This window comes from Micrasema longulum, unplaced genomic scaffold (genome assembly GCF_059751315.1).
Source record: "Micrasema longulum isolate JH-2025_06_02 unplaced genomic scaffold, ASM5975131v1 h1tg001611l, whole genome shotgun sequence".
Classification (NCBI taxonomy): Eukaryota; Metazoa; Arthropoda; class Insecta; order Trichoptera; family Brachycentridae; genus Micrasema; species Micrasema longulum.
In genome coordinates, this window is record NW_028278792.1 from 229,980 (window position 1) to 245,201 (window position 15,222).

Sequence of the window (15,222 nt, forward strand, 5' to 3'; positions counted from 1 at the left end):
ACTTGGCATTTAGACATATATTCTGTTTAAGAATTTATTTCAAGCACTATTTTGAGATTTTAAATAAAGTAATATATATGGTGTAATAAATTATTTAATTTATTCATCCATAATGGCAAATATGGATGAATAAATAAATAAAAAATGTAAAAAATACTCTACCTGTTTTTAGTGGGTCGTATGACGCATGCGAAGCAGGGACAAGCGCCCAGGCGAATGGGACTCGCGCTGGCAGCGGCGACACTTCTATTGATCATCGCACTATTTCCATTAGCAGTGACGAAGGTCAACCTCCGCAGGGGAGTGCGGACCAATCCCAGTCAGGTTCCCACCATGTAGAATCACCCTTAGCAAAGGTAACAAAACAGTGAATAAAACAGTACTCTCAGTAATCCGTTGCTCGATTATCCAACAACTATTTCATACTTTTAAAATAAAAATGTTTAATATTTAAAATTCATAAGTAGGGTCTGGAATTCCAACTGTCCATGACTAAATAATATAAATGGGGGCAAGATTTCATACTGTCCTTGCTCTCAGTGGCTGCCAGACGTTCTGTAATCTAGCTCCTACCTGTTATTAAATTCTATCATAATTAAAAATGAGGAACTAGAATCCCAATCTTCCATGCGCTATGTAGCTGGAATAAATTTTCGGACATTTATTGTACAGCACCCTTGTGGTGATATTCACTAAAAAGGCGCTTTTTAAATTGTCCACAGTAATGATGATAATAACAACTTCCAAGCAAAAAGCATTATCTAGTAAAAATTAAAAAGTGTGTTTTTTTAATGGCATCTGATAAATAAATGTAATCCTTCTAAACAATTTGCTTTATTAAAAACATCTATAATTTTTTTAAAAACATGTTTTGTTAAATATACGGTAAAAAAATACCAAATGCATAAAACCTCAATTACCTCGAAACTTTCTAAATGTTGGTTACTGCCTTCTTGCTTAGAACAGTTGTAAAATCTGTACAATTCGGTTTGACCGGGCGGAATAAAAATACAGTTATGTGTGTACAATAGAACCAGAATCCTGGGCGGATGCTTTCGACTCGATTGTTACTCATCAAAAAAGAATTAGAGCAGAGAAAAGTCCGCCTGGTGATGTAGTGGTTGGCATGTTTGCCTACCATGCTTGAATTCCTGAGTTCGATCCCGGGAAGGTCAACATAAGCGGTGCCTCAAGTATGATTATGGAATTTGTCATTTGGTGACTTGTATAAAGGGTTTTGGAGTTTTGGCTGTGGATTTTTATAGAAAACCCCAGAAAACCCATTCAAGAGAAGCCGCGAAGCTTTAAGCGAAACGGAAGGCCTACTGATGTCTATCAATAGACCTTCCGTTTCACTTAAAGAGATCATGGCATTTTGTGTCCTGTCAACATTTATTGTCCTTATTACCTGTACTATTCTGAAACATGTAAGATACTACCACTCATGACCTGTCACGGAATGGATGTGCTTTAGATAAAAAAAACATTTTATTGAAATACAGTAAAACCCCTCTTTTACGTTTTTTAAGGGAGCAGTAAAAAAGTGTTAAACTGAGGAAAACGCTAAAGTGAGGAAATGAAAAATTGTAAAAACGGTCATAATTGGGGATAATTCATATTTACCTATGATTTCATCAAAAATATTTTGTATTTTTTCAATCAATACCCCAATGTGTCTTTTTTTAATTAAAAAAAAAATGCCTAAATAAATTTAGGTAGGTACTTAACCATAAAAACATAAAAATTTAAATTTTTGTTTGCACAAAATGCATACAATGATTTTTTACCTAAATATTGGGAAATTTCGTTTACATGGTATCACTTTTTTTAGTACTTATGGCACCACAGAATTTCAACTGTCATATTGCGGCAAAACTGTTTTAAACTTTTATGATAACTGCTTAAACAATCTTCATTCCAAATTATGTTTATAACTTTAAATAATATTTCTATTGCCAAATTCTTAAACTTTCTGCATTGTAATTTATTGATGTAAAGACTTTATTCATCCTAAACATGCGTCAACTGCATGTCACAATTTAATAAAATGAAAAAATCAGACACTTAAACAAAATGATCAATTACACTGAACCTACTTTGAATTTAGTTTGAGACAACAATTTACACATTTAAAAAAAAAATATTTACCATTTTGGGCAAACTAGGCGGGGCGTGGTTTGGCGTCTTTTGACAGGTCGAATGAGTTGAAAATTTTTCAATGTAAAACCGGTGTTTTGAAAAACGTTAAAAATGTTGATTGGGGGAATATTTGAATGAGAATCTATGGAAAAAAATAGGACCTAAACATTTCGGCGTAAAAAGCGGGAAATCGCAAAATTGAGGATCGTAAAGACGAGGTTTTAGTGTACCTAATTTTATTTATGTTTGCTACATTAATTTCAGGGATCATTTTGGCTACGTGGGAAAAGTGCACAACGTGCTCCAATTCTGAATTCAACCCGTGTTGGACAAGTGGCTTCGTCTTCTAACACACTGTGTGTGCAGATCACACACGCCAACCTCGGACAAAGTATGCCTGACTTGCCAGGGCAAATGAACAGGTAGCCATATTTATTTATTTTTTTAACTTATGTACTACAGTATCTACTCCAAAAAATTCTAAAATCGCTATTTCTAGATCAATCGTTTCATTTTTGAGCTAAATTTTACGACTCTTTTTAAACTCGAACATTTTAATTTAAACACGTCTGCTACAAACTGCTATTTTCTAATATTATTTTTTTTAAATAGCACAGTTCGTACGGCCTTCCTCGCTAAAGAATCAAACTTTTAAACAGTGAGCCATAGGGACATGAAATTTTGAATGAACATGTAAAATTTAAATTTTTAGACTAACCTAACTAACTAACTAATGCTCTTTTTGAGCCAAATTTTAATAGACTTTTCACATTAAAATCTAACTTTCAACAATAAGTTGCAGAGACGTGAAATTTAAAATCCACATATAAAATATCATTTCTTGATCGTCCACCCTGTTTTTGAGACAAGTTTTTCTCAGACTTCCTCGGTTTCAATTATTTCAACATGTAATTTAACTTTTTGGCGATAAGTTATAGCGATGTAAAATTTAAAATCAACTTTTGAAATGCTATTTTAAGATCAACCTTGTTGTTTTTGAACCAATTTTTTCCCAGTCTTCTCGGCATAAAATCTCACCTTTTATGGTAATTAGAGACGTAAAATTTAGAACCAACATCTATAATGCCATTTTTAGATCAACCGTGCTGTTTTCAAGAAATAAATTCTCGGCTATCTTCGGATTTTAATCAAACTCAATGACGGAAGTCGTAGCGTTGTGAAATAAAGAATCAACTTATAAAATGACTTCGCTAGATCGACCATGCCGTTTTCAGGCAAACTTTTCCACGGGCTTCCTTGGTACAAAATATAATTTTTCAATGGTATGTCAACAGGAAATTTAGAATCAATATTGACAGTCCCTACATATACTATTGAATCTGCATTTTGTGAGGTTTACAGGAGAGCAAAAACAAAGCTTGATATTTTTTTAAAGAAGCTGTTAGATACTGTAGAATCAGGAACTTCAGTCCTACGGGAAATGAGGAACTTCAGCCCTACGGGAAATTTGATACAAAAAATGTTTTCTTACGCGGGGTAAAAATTAGAGCATTAAATTGTACGGCAAAGTTTCTTGAAAATGTACAGAAAAAATAATAAAAAATATTTTGATAAAAACGCACTACTTTAAATGACGTCACTGGTTCATGTGAATAAACCTATGATCTGAGAGCTATGGAAGATTTCCGGTCTACTTGTCGCTTCTGGACCAATGGTAAGAACTGAATGAGAATAAGCGGAAATGAACCTCTGACGTTACACGCGGAGTTATTTCAGAAATACAAAACTTTGAAAAATCGTATCGCCGATAATACGATATATAAAAATTAAAAAAAAATTTTTTTGGCTTAGTTTAACAGTCTATTAACAAATAAAAAAAAATTAAAAACCACTGAACTTCCTCATTGGATACAAAAAATGTTTTCTTGCGCACGGTAAAAATTAAAGCATTAAATTGTACTGCAAAGTTTCTTGAAAATGTTTGAAAAAAATATTTTAATAAAGCCGAACTAATTTGAACGTCTCACTAGTTCATACTAATCGGCCAATGATAAGAGAGGTGTGAAAGATATCCGATTTACTTACCGTCAACAGACCAATCAGCAAAACCGATCAAGAATAAGCGGATAAGGACCTGTGACGTCACATGCAAAGTAATTTCTGAATTATACCGTACATTCTGCAAGGCTGAGACAAATATTATCGACAAAATCAAGATAAGAGCTCTGTGCTGGTTTGGACATGTAGAGCGAATGGACAGCGAAAGAACGGCTAAGAATATTTTCAATGCGAATGTTGATGGATGCTGAAATAGAGGAAGACCGAGAAAGACATGGCATGACCAAATCCAACAAATACTTGAAGATGGACATGTCAAATGTCGAAATAATCAGCGCGCGTGCATGACAAGATGTATGAATGTAGAGGAAGCGAGATCTGTATGCAAAGATAGAGTGATGTGGCATTCTATCATCTCTGCCTACCCCTACAGAGAAACGGCGTGATAGTTTATTGTTGTTGTTGTTATAAATTTTTTTAAACTCATATTAGCGCTGATAATGCGATATATAAAAAAAAAATTGTCTTTCAACAAATAATAAAAAAATTAAAACCACTGAACTTCCTGATTAAATAAATAAACTATTAAATATACTACTACTATGGTATTAGTATATTTAACTTATACTTTCATTTTTTTTCTTTACCACTGAACCACAATACAAATTAATGTAATTACTTTCATTTTCATTTTTTCTTTTTTTTTTTTGCACCACAACAGGCCAGGAGGCCTAATTACAGTGGTGAATTACATTACAGAACAACCAGGCTTGAGATAAATCACATTTTTTAATTTTTGTGTTCTCACCAGAAATCGAACCCGGAACCTTCCGTGCGTGAATCAAGCATCTTGACCACTACACCACGGAGGCCGCCAATGGAATTCCATTATTTTATTACAATGGAATTCCATTATGAATCAATAAATTAGTAATATAAACCAAAAGATAAATATAATTCATTATAAATGTATTTTAACCTTTTGCTCTTTTATTTTCAGCCCTGGGTCTCCCAAGGTATCTTTGAATGTACCGCAGCGTACCAAGTACTTGACACCAAATCAAGGTGGATATGGGATGGGCAGCAAATCATCTGAAAAACTAACCGCGGAGTCTCGAGGCACAAGTTATCCTCCGTCAAGCCCTACAAGGTCTGATAACTTAAAATTATGCAGGGAAACATATTTGCAATCATTCACCGTAAAAGGCATACCCCAGAATACAGGAGTATTTGCACACAGATTCAATAGCATTATTGTCACATACGTAAATAAATTGTTCGATCAATTTTTTTAATACTCGTTAGACTAGGTTTCTATAAAAAATCACTGCAATGTTTTTTATACTTAATAAATAAGCCAGGTTCCATGCTAGTGTTGTAGTCTCTGGATCAGATATCAAAGATTCATATCCCATTCTACCACAATTTTATTTCCATTTTCTAGAACAGTTATTTATTACTCATTGAAAATGGACCCAAAATTGAAATATTTTTTTTTTCATAAAACAAAAAAAAATCTCTTTTGAAAAAAAAAAATATTGTTATCATTCCCTTATAAACATTTTATAGTACTTAGGGCACTGCATTGGTTCATTCGCAACAGTGGTGCATTATTTTTGATACTATGAGGATATTATAATTTTAGAAAATATTTTAATAGACAAGAATAATGTCATAATTGGTGATCATTATAATTAATTATACATACAAGGGGTTTCCAAAAGAAACCAGACTAATATTGTGGTGGGCGGAGTTTTTGTAGTACGGGGCTTTGCTGATAAGATCGTGTAGAGCTACCTTTTATTAGTCAGAACCTCAAGTGTCGTTGCTGGAGGAGGTTCCATTTGGCTGGTGTGAATTGTTTTATGACAGTTCTTTTGTGTGCTTGTCACTATTCCCATGGAATATTGAGCTCGCGACCGAGAAATATTTATTTTTGTGCGCCATTTTTTGACAAAAAAAGTATGTTCTCTGTGCCCCACCCCCTCAATTCACCTGATCTAGCCCCCTGCCACTTCTTTTTATTCTTTTGAATGAAAAAATACATGAAAATAAAGCGTTTTACGATGTTGCTGAGGTTAAGAAAAAAACGACGGGGGAGCTGACAAGCATCACAAAAAATGCATTTTGAAAATATTTCCAACAATGAAATAAAATATTGGACAAAAACATTAGCTTCAACAAAAAGTACTTTAAAGGCTGTAAAAGGTTTTTTGAAAAATATTTAACTTAGCTTATTTTTTTTTATTTGGTTCAGTTTCTTTTGGGTACCTCCTCGTAAAAAGGAAATGCCTGTAAATATTTTGCAATTATTATCTTAGACCAGTTGGTTTAATCACCAATATTTTGGGTATGTTCAAATGTTGAGTTTATCAAGAGGCGTTTAAGAATCTCACCCACATCAATAAATAATAATAGTTTATAGAGATTTGAATCAAAATGTTTAAAGGCATTTATTTATTTGGACAATATTCTATATTTAATCTTATCCAGTGGGGTATGCCTAATTACATCATCAGTAAATACATCCAAAGCTTAAATCATCTCTTACTTATTATTTTTAAATAAGTTCATACAATACATCTAGTTGACATGAAACAGATGTTGAATAAATTTTTTTTTAAAATTAGTAATTGAGGCATAAAGAAATAAAAGAGTTCACTTTGCGCTGTCTTTAAAAAACAATAAGAAACTTAAATTCTGGACTTTTTTATTTTTTGGAGTAAAACAAAGATTGCATTATTTAATATTCAACACTTAATTTTAATTATAAAAGTGTATTCTAAATAACCTGAAAGGAATGGCTTAAAACTTAAATTCTTATACATACACACAATTTGTCATTACAGGATCTGCCTTATCCATTCTTGGATACTTATTTTTGTTTCTATATGCCTCACATGTCATATTTTGTATTTTACTATCAAAATGCAAATAATCCAGATTTTGCACCCCCAGAAATACGTGGTATGTCTAAATTGCCCATTTTGCTGGAGAGTAAAAACAAACATTTTAAAATTAGTTTATCCTCATAAATTTACATTATAATGCCCAGATTTTTTGTAGTATTTGCTCATTTGACTATAAAAATATAAGAAGAACACATCGCAGTAACTATGATGTTCTTCTCAATATTATACTCAATTCGTCATGATCGTAGAACAACAACGCATGTGATTTTCTTCAACTTTACTTGAGAGCGGCTTATTTTTTTTTTTTTTACATCTTGTGTTACAATTCTATAATTACAATAGTATATCCTTTGATGCTTGGGTTAGTTATAAATATATTTTTTTTCAAACCTAGAATGTAAAACCTTTTCAAGATCAAAAACATAAAAGAAAGTCAATACCGCATTTTTCACACATCCATTGTTGTTCTACGCTCACGATGAAATGTCCATGCGGAATGCAAGGCAAAAAGATTCGGCATATTTTACTAAAAAAAAAAGTCAGAGATATGTCAGTGGTCTCTCAAGAGAAAAAATTTGATTAAAACTGCATTCACTACTTAAAACAGACAAATTTAGACTTCTGACAGTTTACTACTGGGGGTGCGATATTAATATTTAAAGTGCATTATTAGCAATCTACAAAATAAGTTGTTTTTTTTTTTTTTATCTAAGCCTTAAAAATAAACCTTTATTTTTACAAATTTTAATGGCTGTTTTGTTTTTATAGATTTAGTATTTTAAAATTGTCAAATTCCTATTTGGTAAATTTCATTTTGTTTTAATTGTTATGTAATGAAAAAACAGGTTTGTGTGAATCTTGAAAGATTGATGAGATTGAAAGCATTGTACGATGATTATCGGGTCCATAAGAAACTTGTAAAACTGCTAGAAGTCAACTTTATAAGAGAGTAAAAAACACTTTTTTTTTTTTTTCTAATAGCTAAAAACTTCAATATTGATATTGGAATGAAGGCCCGATGTCTTATAAAGTACCTGCTTTCACAGCACAGGTTTAACTGTGCAACTCAGTTGGTCTCAGACTTGATCCTATTTGTGTAATCTATCAGTGTATAAGCACAACGACTGATGACATCAATTGAATGATATACAGCAAAAACGAGCTCATTGCATTTTTTCAATGTTCGAGACATTAATGCCGTTTTTTAAAATGAAAATTAATAATATTTGGCTCCTTATCTTATAAATAAATTGTGGAAAAAATATGGGGTCACGGCTGGCAAAAAACTAATAAAAAATGGGACGATTGCTGTAATGCACTTCAAAATTGAGGTTTTATCAGCTGTTGTTTGTAAAAATAGCCATATTTAACATTAAATAAAAATCCATTTTATTAAATTTAAGAACCCAGTATCCCTCAAATAAGGGTTTAAATCTTATTTGTGCTCTCTGTGGTTCTGAATAGTTTCACCACTAGATTTTTTTCACGCAAAAGTATTTTTAATTTAAAAAAAAAATATATTTGCAGGTTAAATTCTTTTTCTAACGTGCAAACTGAAAACTGACTAATGTTTGTATGCAAATAAGTCAGTTTTTGAAACAATGAATAAATCGATTGAGTGGCGTTGATTTCACAAAGTTTTCACAGTTTAATGAATGTTAGGTATCTGCCGAACGCTGGCTGCTATACGGTCGGATAGTAAAATTAAACCGGATAGGCCGAGTACCGGATAGTTACAAGATATCCATTTCGTCTCAAATAATTTACTACTTAATCCCACTAGTGGATTTGTAGATTCATATAATGGATAAATGTTGTTACTCAAAAGATATCATTACTATTGGAGATATCAATTTACGAATGATGCGCGTATATTTATTTCAAACATTCTTTAAAAAAAAAAACTAATTTTGTCAGATTTGTAATGAAGTGGCAGATTTGCAACTTTCACATGGACCCATTAATCTTTTTTTAACCCAAGGCATTGCTTGCATATGGTGGAGTGATTTTGTGTTAATTTCAATATTATGTGTTTCTCGTTTCAATCACAAATGCAAAATTTTGTTTTTGAAATAATCAACAAACCTATACAATTTCAAAAATGTATGTATTATGTTCACTATATTCTCGAGTTTCTGGCACAAAGTGGTAACTACAAATTTGCGAAAAATTAGACGTCTTAAATGGCAATAAATAATCTCTATGTAAAAAGTATATAAAAATATTTTATATTATGAAAAAATAATATTTCATTAAATTCAGCTTGCAGTTTTATTTGAATTATGGATTTGGAATGAGCTTTTAACTTTAAAAGTGCAATATCTCACAATTAATAAAATGTATTTACCGTCTTGTGCCAGTAACCCGACGATATGCAGAAAATTTTAAGCATATAGTCCAAACGAACATGAATTCACTCTTAAATCAATTCAACTATTCTCATAAACTTCTCAATATGTAACGGAGGTTAGAATTATTATTTTATTTATAAGTACATAAGAAAACATTACATAATTTATAGCATTTAGTAAAAAAATAAATCTTGAAGCAGTAAAAGTTTTTATTTCATATAAATACGTTGGCTATATACTGAATATTTTTTATTTAAGTTTATTATTGTTTTTATATATTTTTGTTTTAAGTATTGTGTTGTTTTAGTTCAATAATTTTATGTTTTGTTTTTTAAATATTAAATTATGGTTTTTAATTTCTCTTATTGTTACGTATTTTTGCTTTTTTTATATTAATTTGGTTCTGCATTTTTTCTAAATACTCGCAAATAGGACTTGGATAGATTTGCTAAACAATTGCATATAAACTATTTTATTGTGTTTTTTAATGTTCTTTTAATTGTTCATAAAAATGGCGCCTTTTAATAATCTAATATTAGCATCTATGTTCAAAATAAATTAAAATTCTGGCACTCATTTGTTTGCATTTCATTTTATTCTTTGGTCCATAGAAATACTTTTAAAATGTTTAAATACATAAAAATACATCAAATTAAATTTTTACATTACAATTTCATTATTATAGATGTTTATAAATGTATGTTTTCTTTTAAAAAATAGCTTTACTGCATTCTTTCAGGATTTATAATAACGCCGTTTCAGAACACAAAATTCTCAAAACAAATTCCATTAAATAAATTATACAAATATTTAGTGATATTTAAAATACGCTTGCATATTTAATAATATGTTAAGCTGTATATGAAAAGTTGTATAAATAAATTTAACAACCATTTCATTCTAACATCTATTTGATTATTGTATACTCTTTTACTACATCTCTGTTATGTTAGTAATATCTGTAAAAAAACACAAATTTTTCTGATTTATAAAAATTAAAAGTTTAAATAAGATAAATGTTTATATGCCTTAAGACAAACTTGTTGTTCACACAATAATACATAATATATCTGTGGAGAGCAAACCTATCGAGTAAATTTTAGTTTTATTGGTTTAATTTTGTGTTCCCACAAACATGATAACGTCTTCGTAGCGTTTTTTTTAGGGTTCGACGGAATTAACCCGTAAATGTGATCCATTATTTCCATCGGGAAAATTCTGTGTGAAGTCCAGCTTGCCGAAACTGTGGGATTTAACGTCTTTATAATTCGCAAATAGTTGCGTTGCCACATTTTCTTGAAAATCTGAAAATGGTATTGTTTTGCCGGTTACTGATTAAAATTAATAAAAATAATTTAATAAATACAAATCATTAAAACACTTTATTTTTTTTATAAAAAAAAAGAAATACTCGACTACTTATTATTTAACAACAATATTTTGAGTTTGTCCAAATTTTTGTAGACATGGACTGGATTTAACTCCCTTGGAAGCTGTTAATATTAACATATTACAACATAGATGAAGAATCTTTTAGAAAAGGTAATATACAAGTCTAGGCATCTATAGGGCTTATGACCTGTCATTGGTTGGTTTAAGTGGCCACTTTACACACTGTGTAATATTCACTATTCTGCCCATATTTAAACATCAATAGTTTTTAAATGTTTTCACCTGTTGATGTTTGTAGAGTTAAAGAGCTGAAACCTTTATTCATGCGGCTGAGATTCATCTAATTGAATTATTTCACCTACATACTAGACAACGCCTGAATTTTATATATTTTTTTAATTCCTATACTTCTTAATAGACCAGGTGAATTTATCAACAATACCTGGTATTCCTGGCTTTCTATTTGTGTGTGCAAGAACTTAGCCCTTATTCTTTACTTGTATATTATTTAAATACATTAAATGAAACTATCGCGCTCATTATCTTAATCTTTAAGAAATGCTCAAAAAAATCCCGTTCAATTATTGCTAGAGCGACTGTTGACACTAATACTTGATTGAAAATCATAGAATTTGTGTATAATGGGAATACGAGGTCACGATTTTCATGAATTTAATTGTTCCCTTTTTTCAACACGGTCCTCAACAGATTCTGTTTCCATATCGAATAAAATCACCTACCTTTGTGTATTGTTTTCATTCTTAGACAATATTTCGTAACCGGAGTCCAATTCTCAAATTATTTCAGCAATTTCTTCGTCAACCAAATTTTGTGCGTCTTTATAAATACAATATTTTTTAAACGATCACTTTCACAAAATCTAATCGTTCGTAATTTCGATGCTCAAAATGTATTTAACAATTATTAAAACTGTATAAACTATATGTCGGCCTCGTGGTGTAATGGTCAGCGCGGTTGGCTACCAAGCTAGAGGTCTCGGGTTCAATTACCGACATGGTTGACATAAAATGTTTATTTATAATGATTTTTTTACACAAGAATATTTTATAGTCCCTGGACTGGTATCTAAAGCGTAAGACTGATCATCTTACCCCCATGTATAAAAAAATATCAAGATACGCTACGATTGGTGTAACAATGCAGTGCCCTATGCATCATTAGGTGCAAAACGGAAATAATGATGCTGATGAAAACTGTATACTGAACATATTACAACAAATATGGAGAACATTTAAGAAAATGGAATATAGAAGTCATACATCTACAGGACTTATGACCTGTCATTGGTGGTTTAAGTTTCCACATAACACACTGGGTAACATTCACTATCTATATTCTCTTCATAGTATAGTGTTATTTTTTAAAAAATTATAGATATTTATTTTTGTTAGTCTTTGCTTTTATTTTTTGTATAAAATTGTAAGATTCAATATGTCAATGTATTTATAATTTTCTCAAACTGAACGGTTTGGGTAGATAGGAAGAAATTGCCTTAAGGCAATATGCCCGCCCTTATATGTATATATATTGTATATGTATATAAAGTGTCAAATAAAATAAATATATTCATCTATATTCCTCCAATTCTTCCGTCGGTTGATGTTTGTGAAGTTAAAGAGCTGATATAATAGACAGAATGGTAAATGTTACACAGCGTGAAAAGTGGTCACTTAAACCAGCCAACAATAATAAGCTCTGTAAATGTCTAGACTTCTATATTCCCTTCCCTAAAATGTTCTCCATCTCTGTTGTAATATGTTCATATTAACAGCTCCCTAAGGGGTTTATTCCAGTTCTTGTATACAAAAATTTGGACCGACTCAAAACACTGTTGATAAAACTGAATACATTTTTTTTTTCTAGTAAAAACATACTTTATAAAACGGTTTACCAACAAAAGAATTTCTGACACATATTTTTTAAAGAAATGTTTGTCTCAAAAAACACTTACCACTACACAATGTTTTAATAAAATTTTTCCTAAAGTCACGCACTTAACTAAATTTAATTAGGGACCTATAAAAATTTGAAAGTATTTAAAAAATTGCAAATCAAAATATTCGCCGCTGTGTATATCCTATCCGCGCACAATGCTACGCTGACGTAGTTACTGGAAAGAACCCGGCGAGATACTATTGGTCAAAGTAAGCCCGCCAGAATTTCAAACTGATTAGCTGTTTTCTTAGGTTCGCAACCCGAGTAAGTGATCTCTTAGATCTCGATTTTTAGTAAACAAACATATAATTTTGTCTATTAAACCGTAGATGGCATTAGTAGCATGAAATATCCTGTACACTTATTAGAGTTGAAACGTCATAAGGTAGAAGTTAACGATTTTATCGGCCGCCAAAGGCCAGCATAACAACATTGTTTATGTTCGCTTTGAACGGTAGGAAATCTAGTATGGAACGTCGGATAGCAACATATGTTACAGCCGCGTCCAAAGAGTTAAAAAACAATCAAATCTGTCACTCATAAATCTCGATAATTTGAGTTTACTGTGATTAGTGCATTTGCCTACAATGCTTAGGGTCTCAATTTCAAAAATACATATTCAATAAGATGTTTTAATACTGCATTATTTCATAGTCCCCAGAGGCTCTGAAGCATAATACTGATCATCTTGCCTTCATAAATCTTAGGTGTAATTAAGGAAATTTTTATGTTGATATTTGTATTGAACTTATGACCTACACCCCCGAGTGTCATTTCATTGTGACAACAACTGATAGTGTCATCTTATGATGACATGTGAATAAGTCCCTTACTGTATACACATTTCGTAGAAAATATGAATAATTTTTCTTTAAGATGAAGCGTAGATTTTTTCTTCTTTTGTGACATTTATGTAAATTTACCCACAACTTGTTAGAGTTAATTTTAAATTCAGCCATGAACTCCGTATGGCTGGGTATAACTAAGCTAAGATAATGTTTATTCATACCATAAACGGCTCATGCAGCATTAGCACAAGGCAGTGTTATATTCATGTGTTTAAACTTTTCACAGATATTACTAAATAAACAAAGATATTCTTAGGCAGAGGTCAACAACTCTTAAAGGAGCTCAATACAAAATTTAGTATACAATTTTTAAATCTTCTTTTCTCTATCATAATTATTTGTGATTATCTGACACTTTCCGTTTACTGGCCTGGCACCACGTTGCAGACCTCTGCTCAATTGTTTATCTAAATATTATAATATAAGATGTCCCATGAGTAGAGGTCTATATATTATGTTTCATTTATCAAATGTAATATTCAAATCGAAATCGTGATTTAAAATTTTACCATTAAAATGCATATCGCCAGCATTCAAGACGGAGGCTTAAAACCACAATTATAGAAAAAGCGGTTTTATTATTTGAAATGTGTTTTTAAATCAATTGCGTAGAAGTTTGCTTTTCAAATCCTTTAGCTAGAATGCATTTAAGACCTACACAATTGGTTTAAAACACATTTCAAATCATGAAACATCTTTTTCCAGAATTGTGGTTTGAGCCTTTGTCCTAAACCTGGTTGATGTGGTAGATATTAATTTTATTGGTATTATTTTCAAAACAACTATTAAACAAAAACTATCATTGTGATACTATTTTACAAGTTTTGCTATTCATAAGATAGCACCCGATCATAATTTCACTGTGAATTCAGAAAAATGCTTTCCTCTACAACGGCTATATACTCTACTTCATACTGAAAATATAGTATTCTTATATATATATATTTTTTATTGTTTGTACTACAATTTGCATGTCTTCGGTGGGTCTGCCATTACCCATAAGGTCAAAATTCTGCTTACTCACTTATTAAAGATATTTTATTTGATTACTTAATTACAAAGAAAATGTGCTTTGTTTCTGAAACCGGTTTTCGTTTATTATTTGTAATGTTTATTATTTGTCATGTTTATGATTTGTAATATTTATTATTTGTTTATAACTCTTTTTGAATGAAAATGTTTTTTATTATTTGTTTTATTTTATGTCAAAAATTCATTGTCATATTTTTCTTCATACTTGTATTTTTTAAAAATAAAATGATTTGTTTATTTTTTTAATAATTATTTTTTGTGTTGAACACTCCAAATAAAAACTCCTTTTTAATGTTTGTTTTATTTTTTGGCAAAAATTGATTTTGTCTTATTTTTCTTATTATTTTTTGCATTTTAAAAAAAATATATAAATGGCACTGTTAGTTTTTAAAATGTTGTATAAATAATCTTGTAGTCAATGAAGCAACTTTATACCTTATTCAAAATCAAAATAATTGTATTTCTTAATTCTTTATAAAAAAAATTTTTTTGAAAACTGAATGCATATTTCTGATATATAACAAAATTAACGTATCACAGTTTCTCAAAAAATGATGATATTTTTTATATTTT

General features: G+C 30.5%; 1 protein-coding gene across 2 annotated transcripts in view; it reads left to right on the forward strand.

Annotated features, from left to right (window-relative positions):
- LOC148274653 (uncharacterized) overlaps window positions 1–15,222 on the forward strand; it is a 246,872-nt gene that overhangs the window by 218,877 nt on the left and 12,773 nt on the right. The window contains exons 20-22 of one of the 2 annotated variants that reach the window (XM_088236825.1): window positions 173–356; window positions 2,404–2,561; window positions 5,159–5,308. In XM_088236825.1, the coding sequence (XP_088092951.1) occupies window positions 173–356; window positions 2,404–2,561; window positions 5,159–5,308 (492 nt within the window). Of the gene's footprint in view, window positions 1–172; window positions 357–2,403; window positions 2,562–5,158; window positions 6,274–15,222 lie in introns of those variants that run through there. The other variant, XM_088236826.1, reaches the window with a different exon arrangement.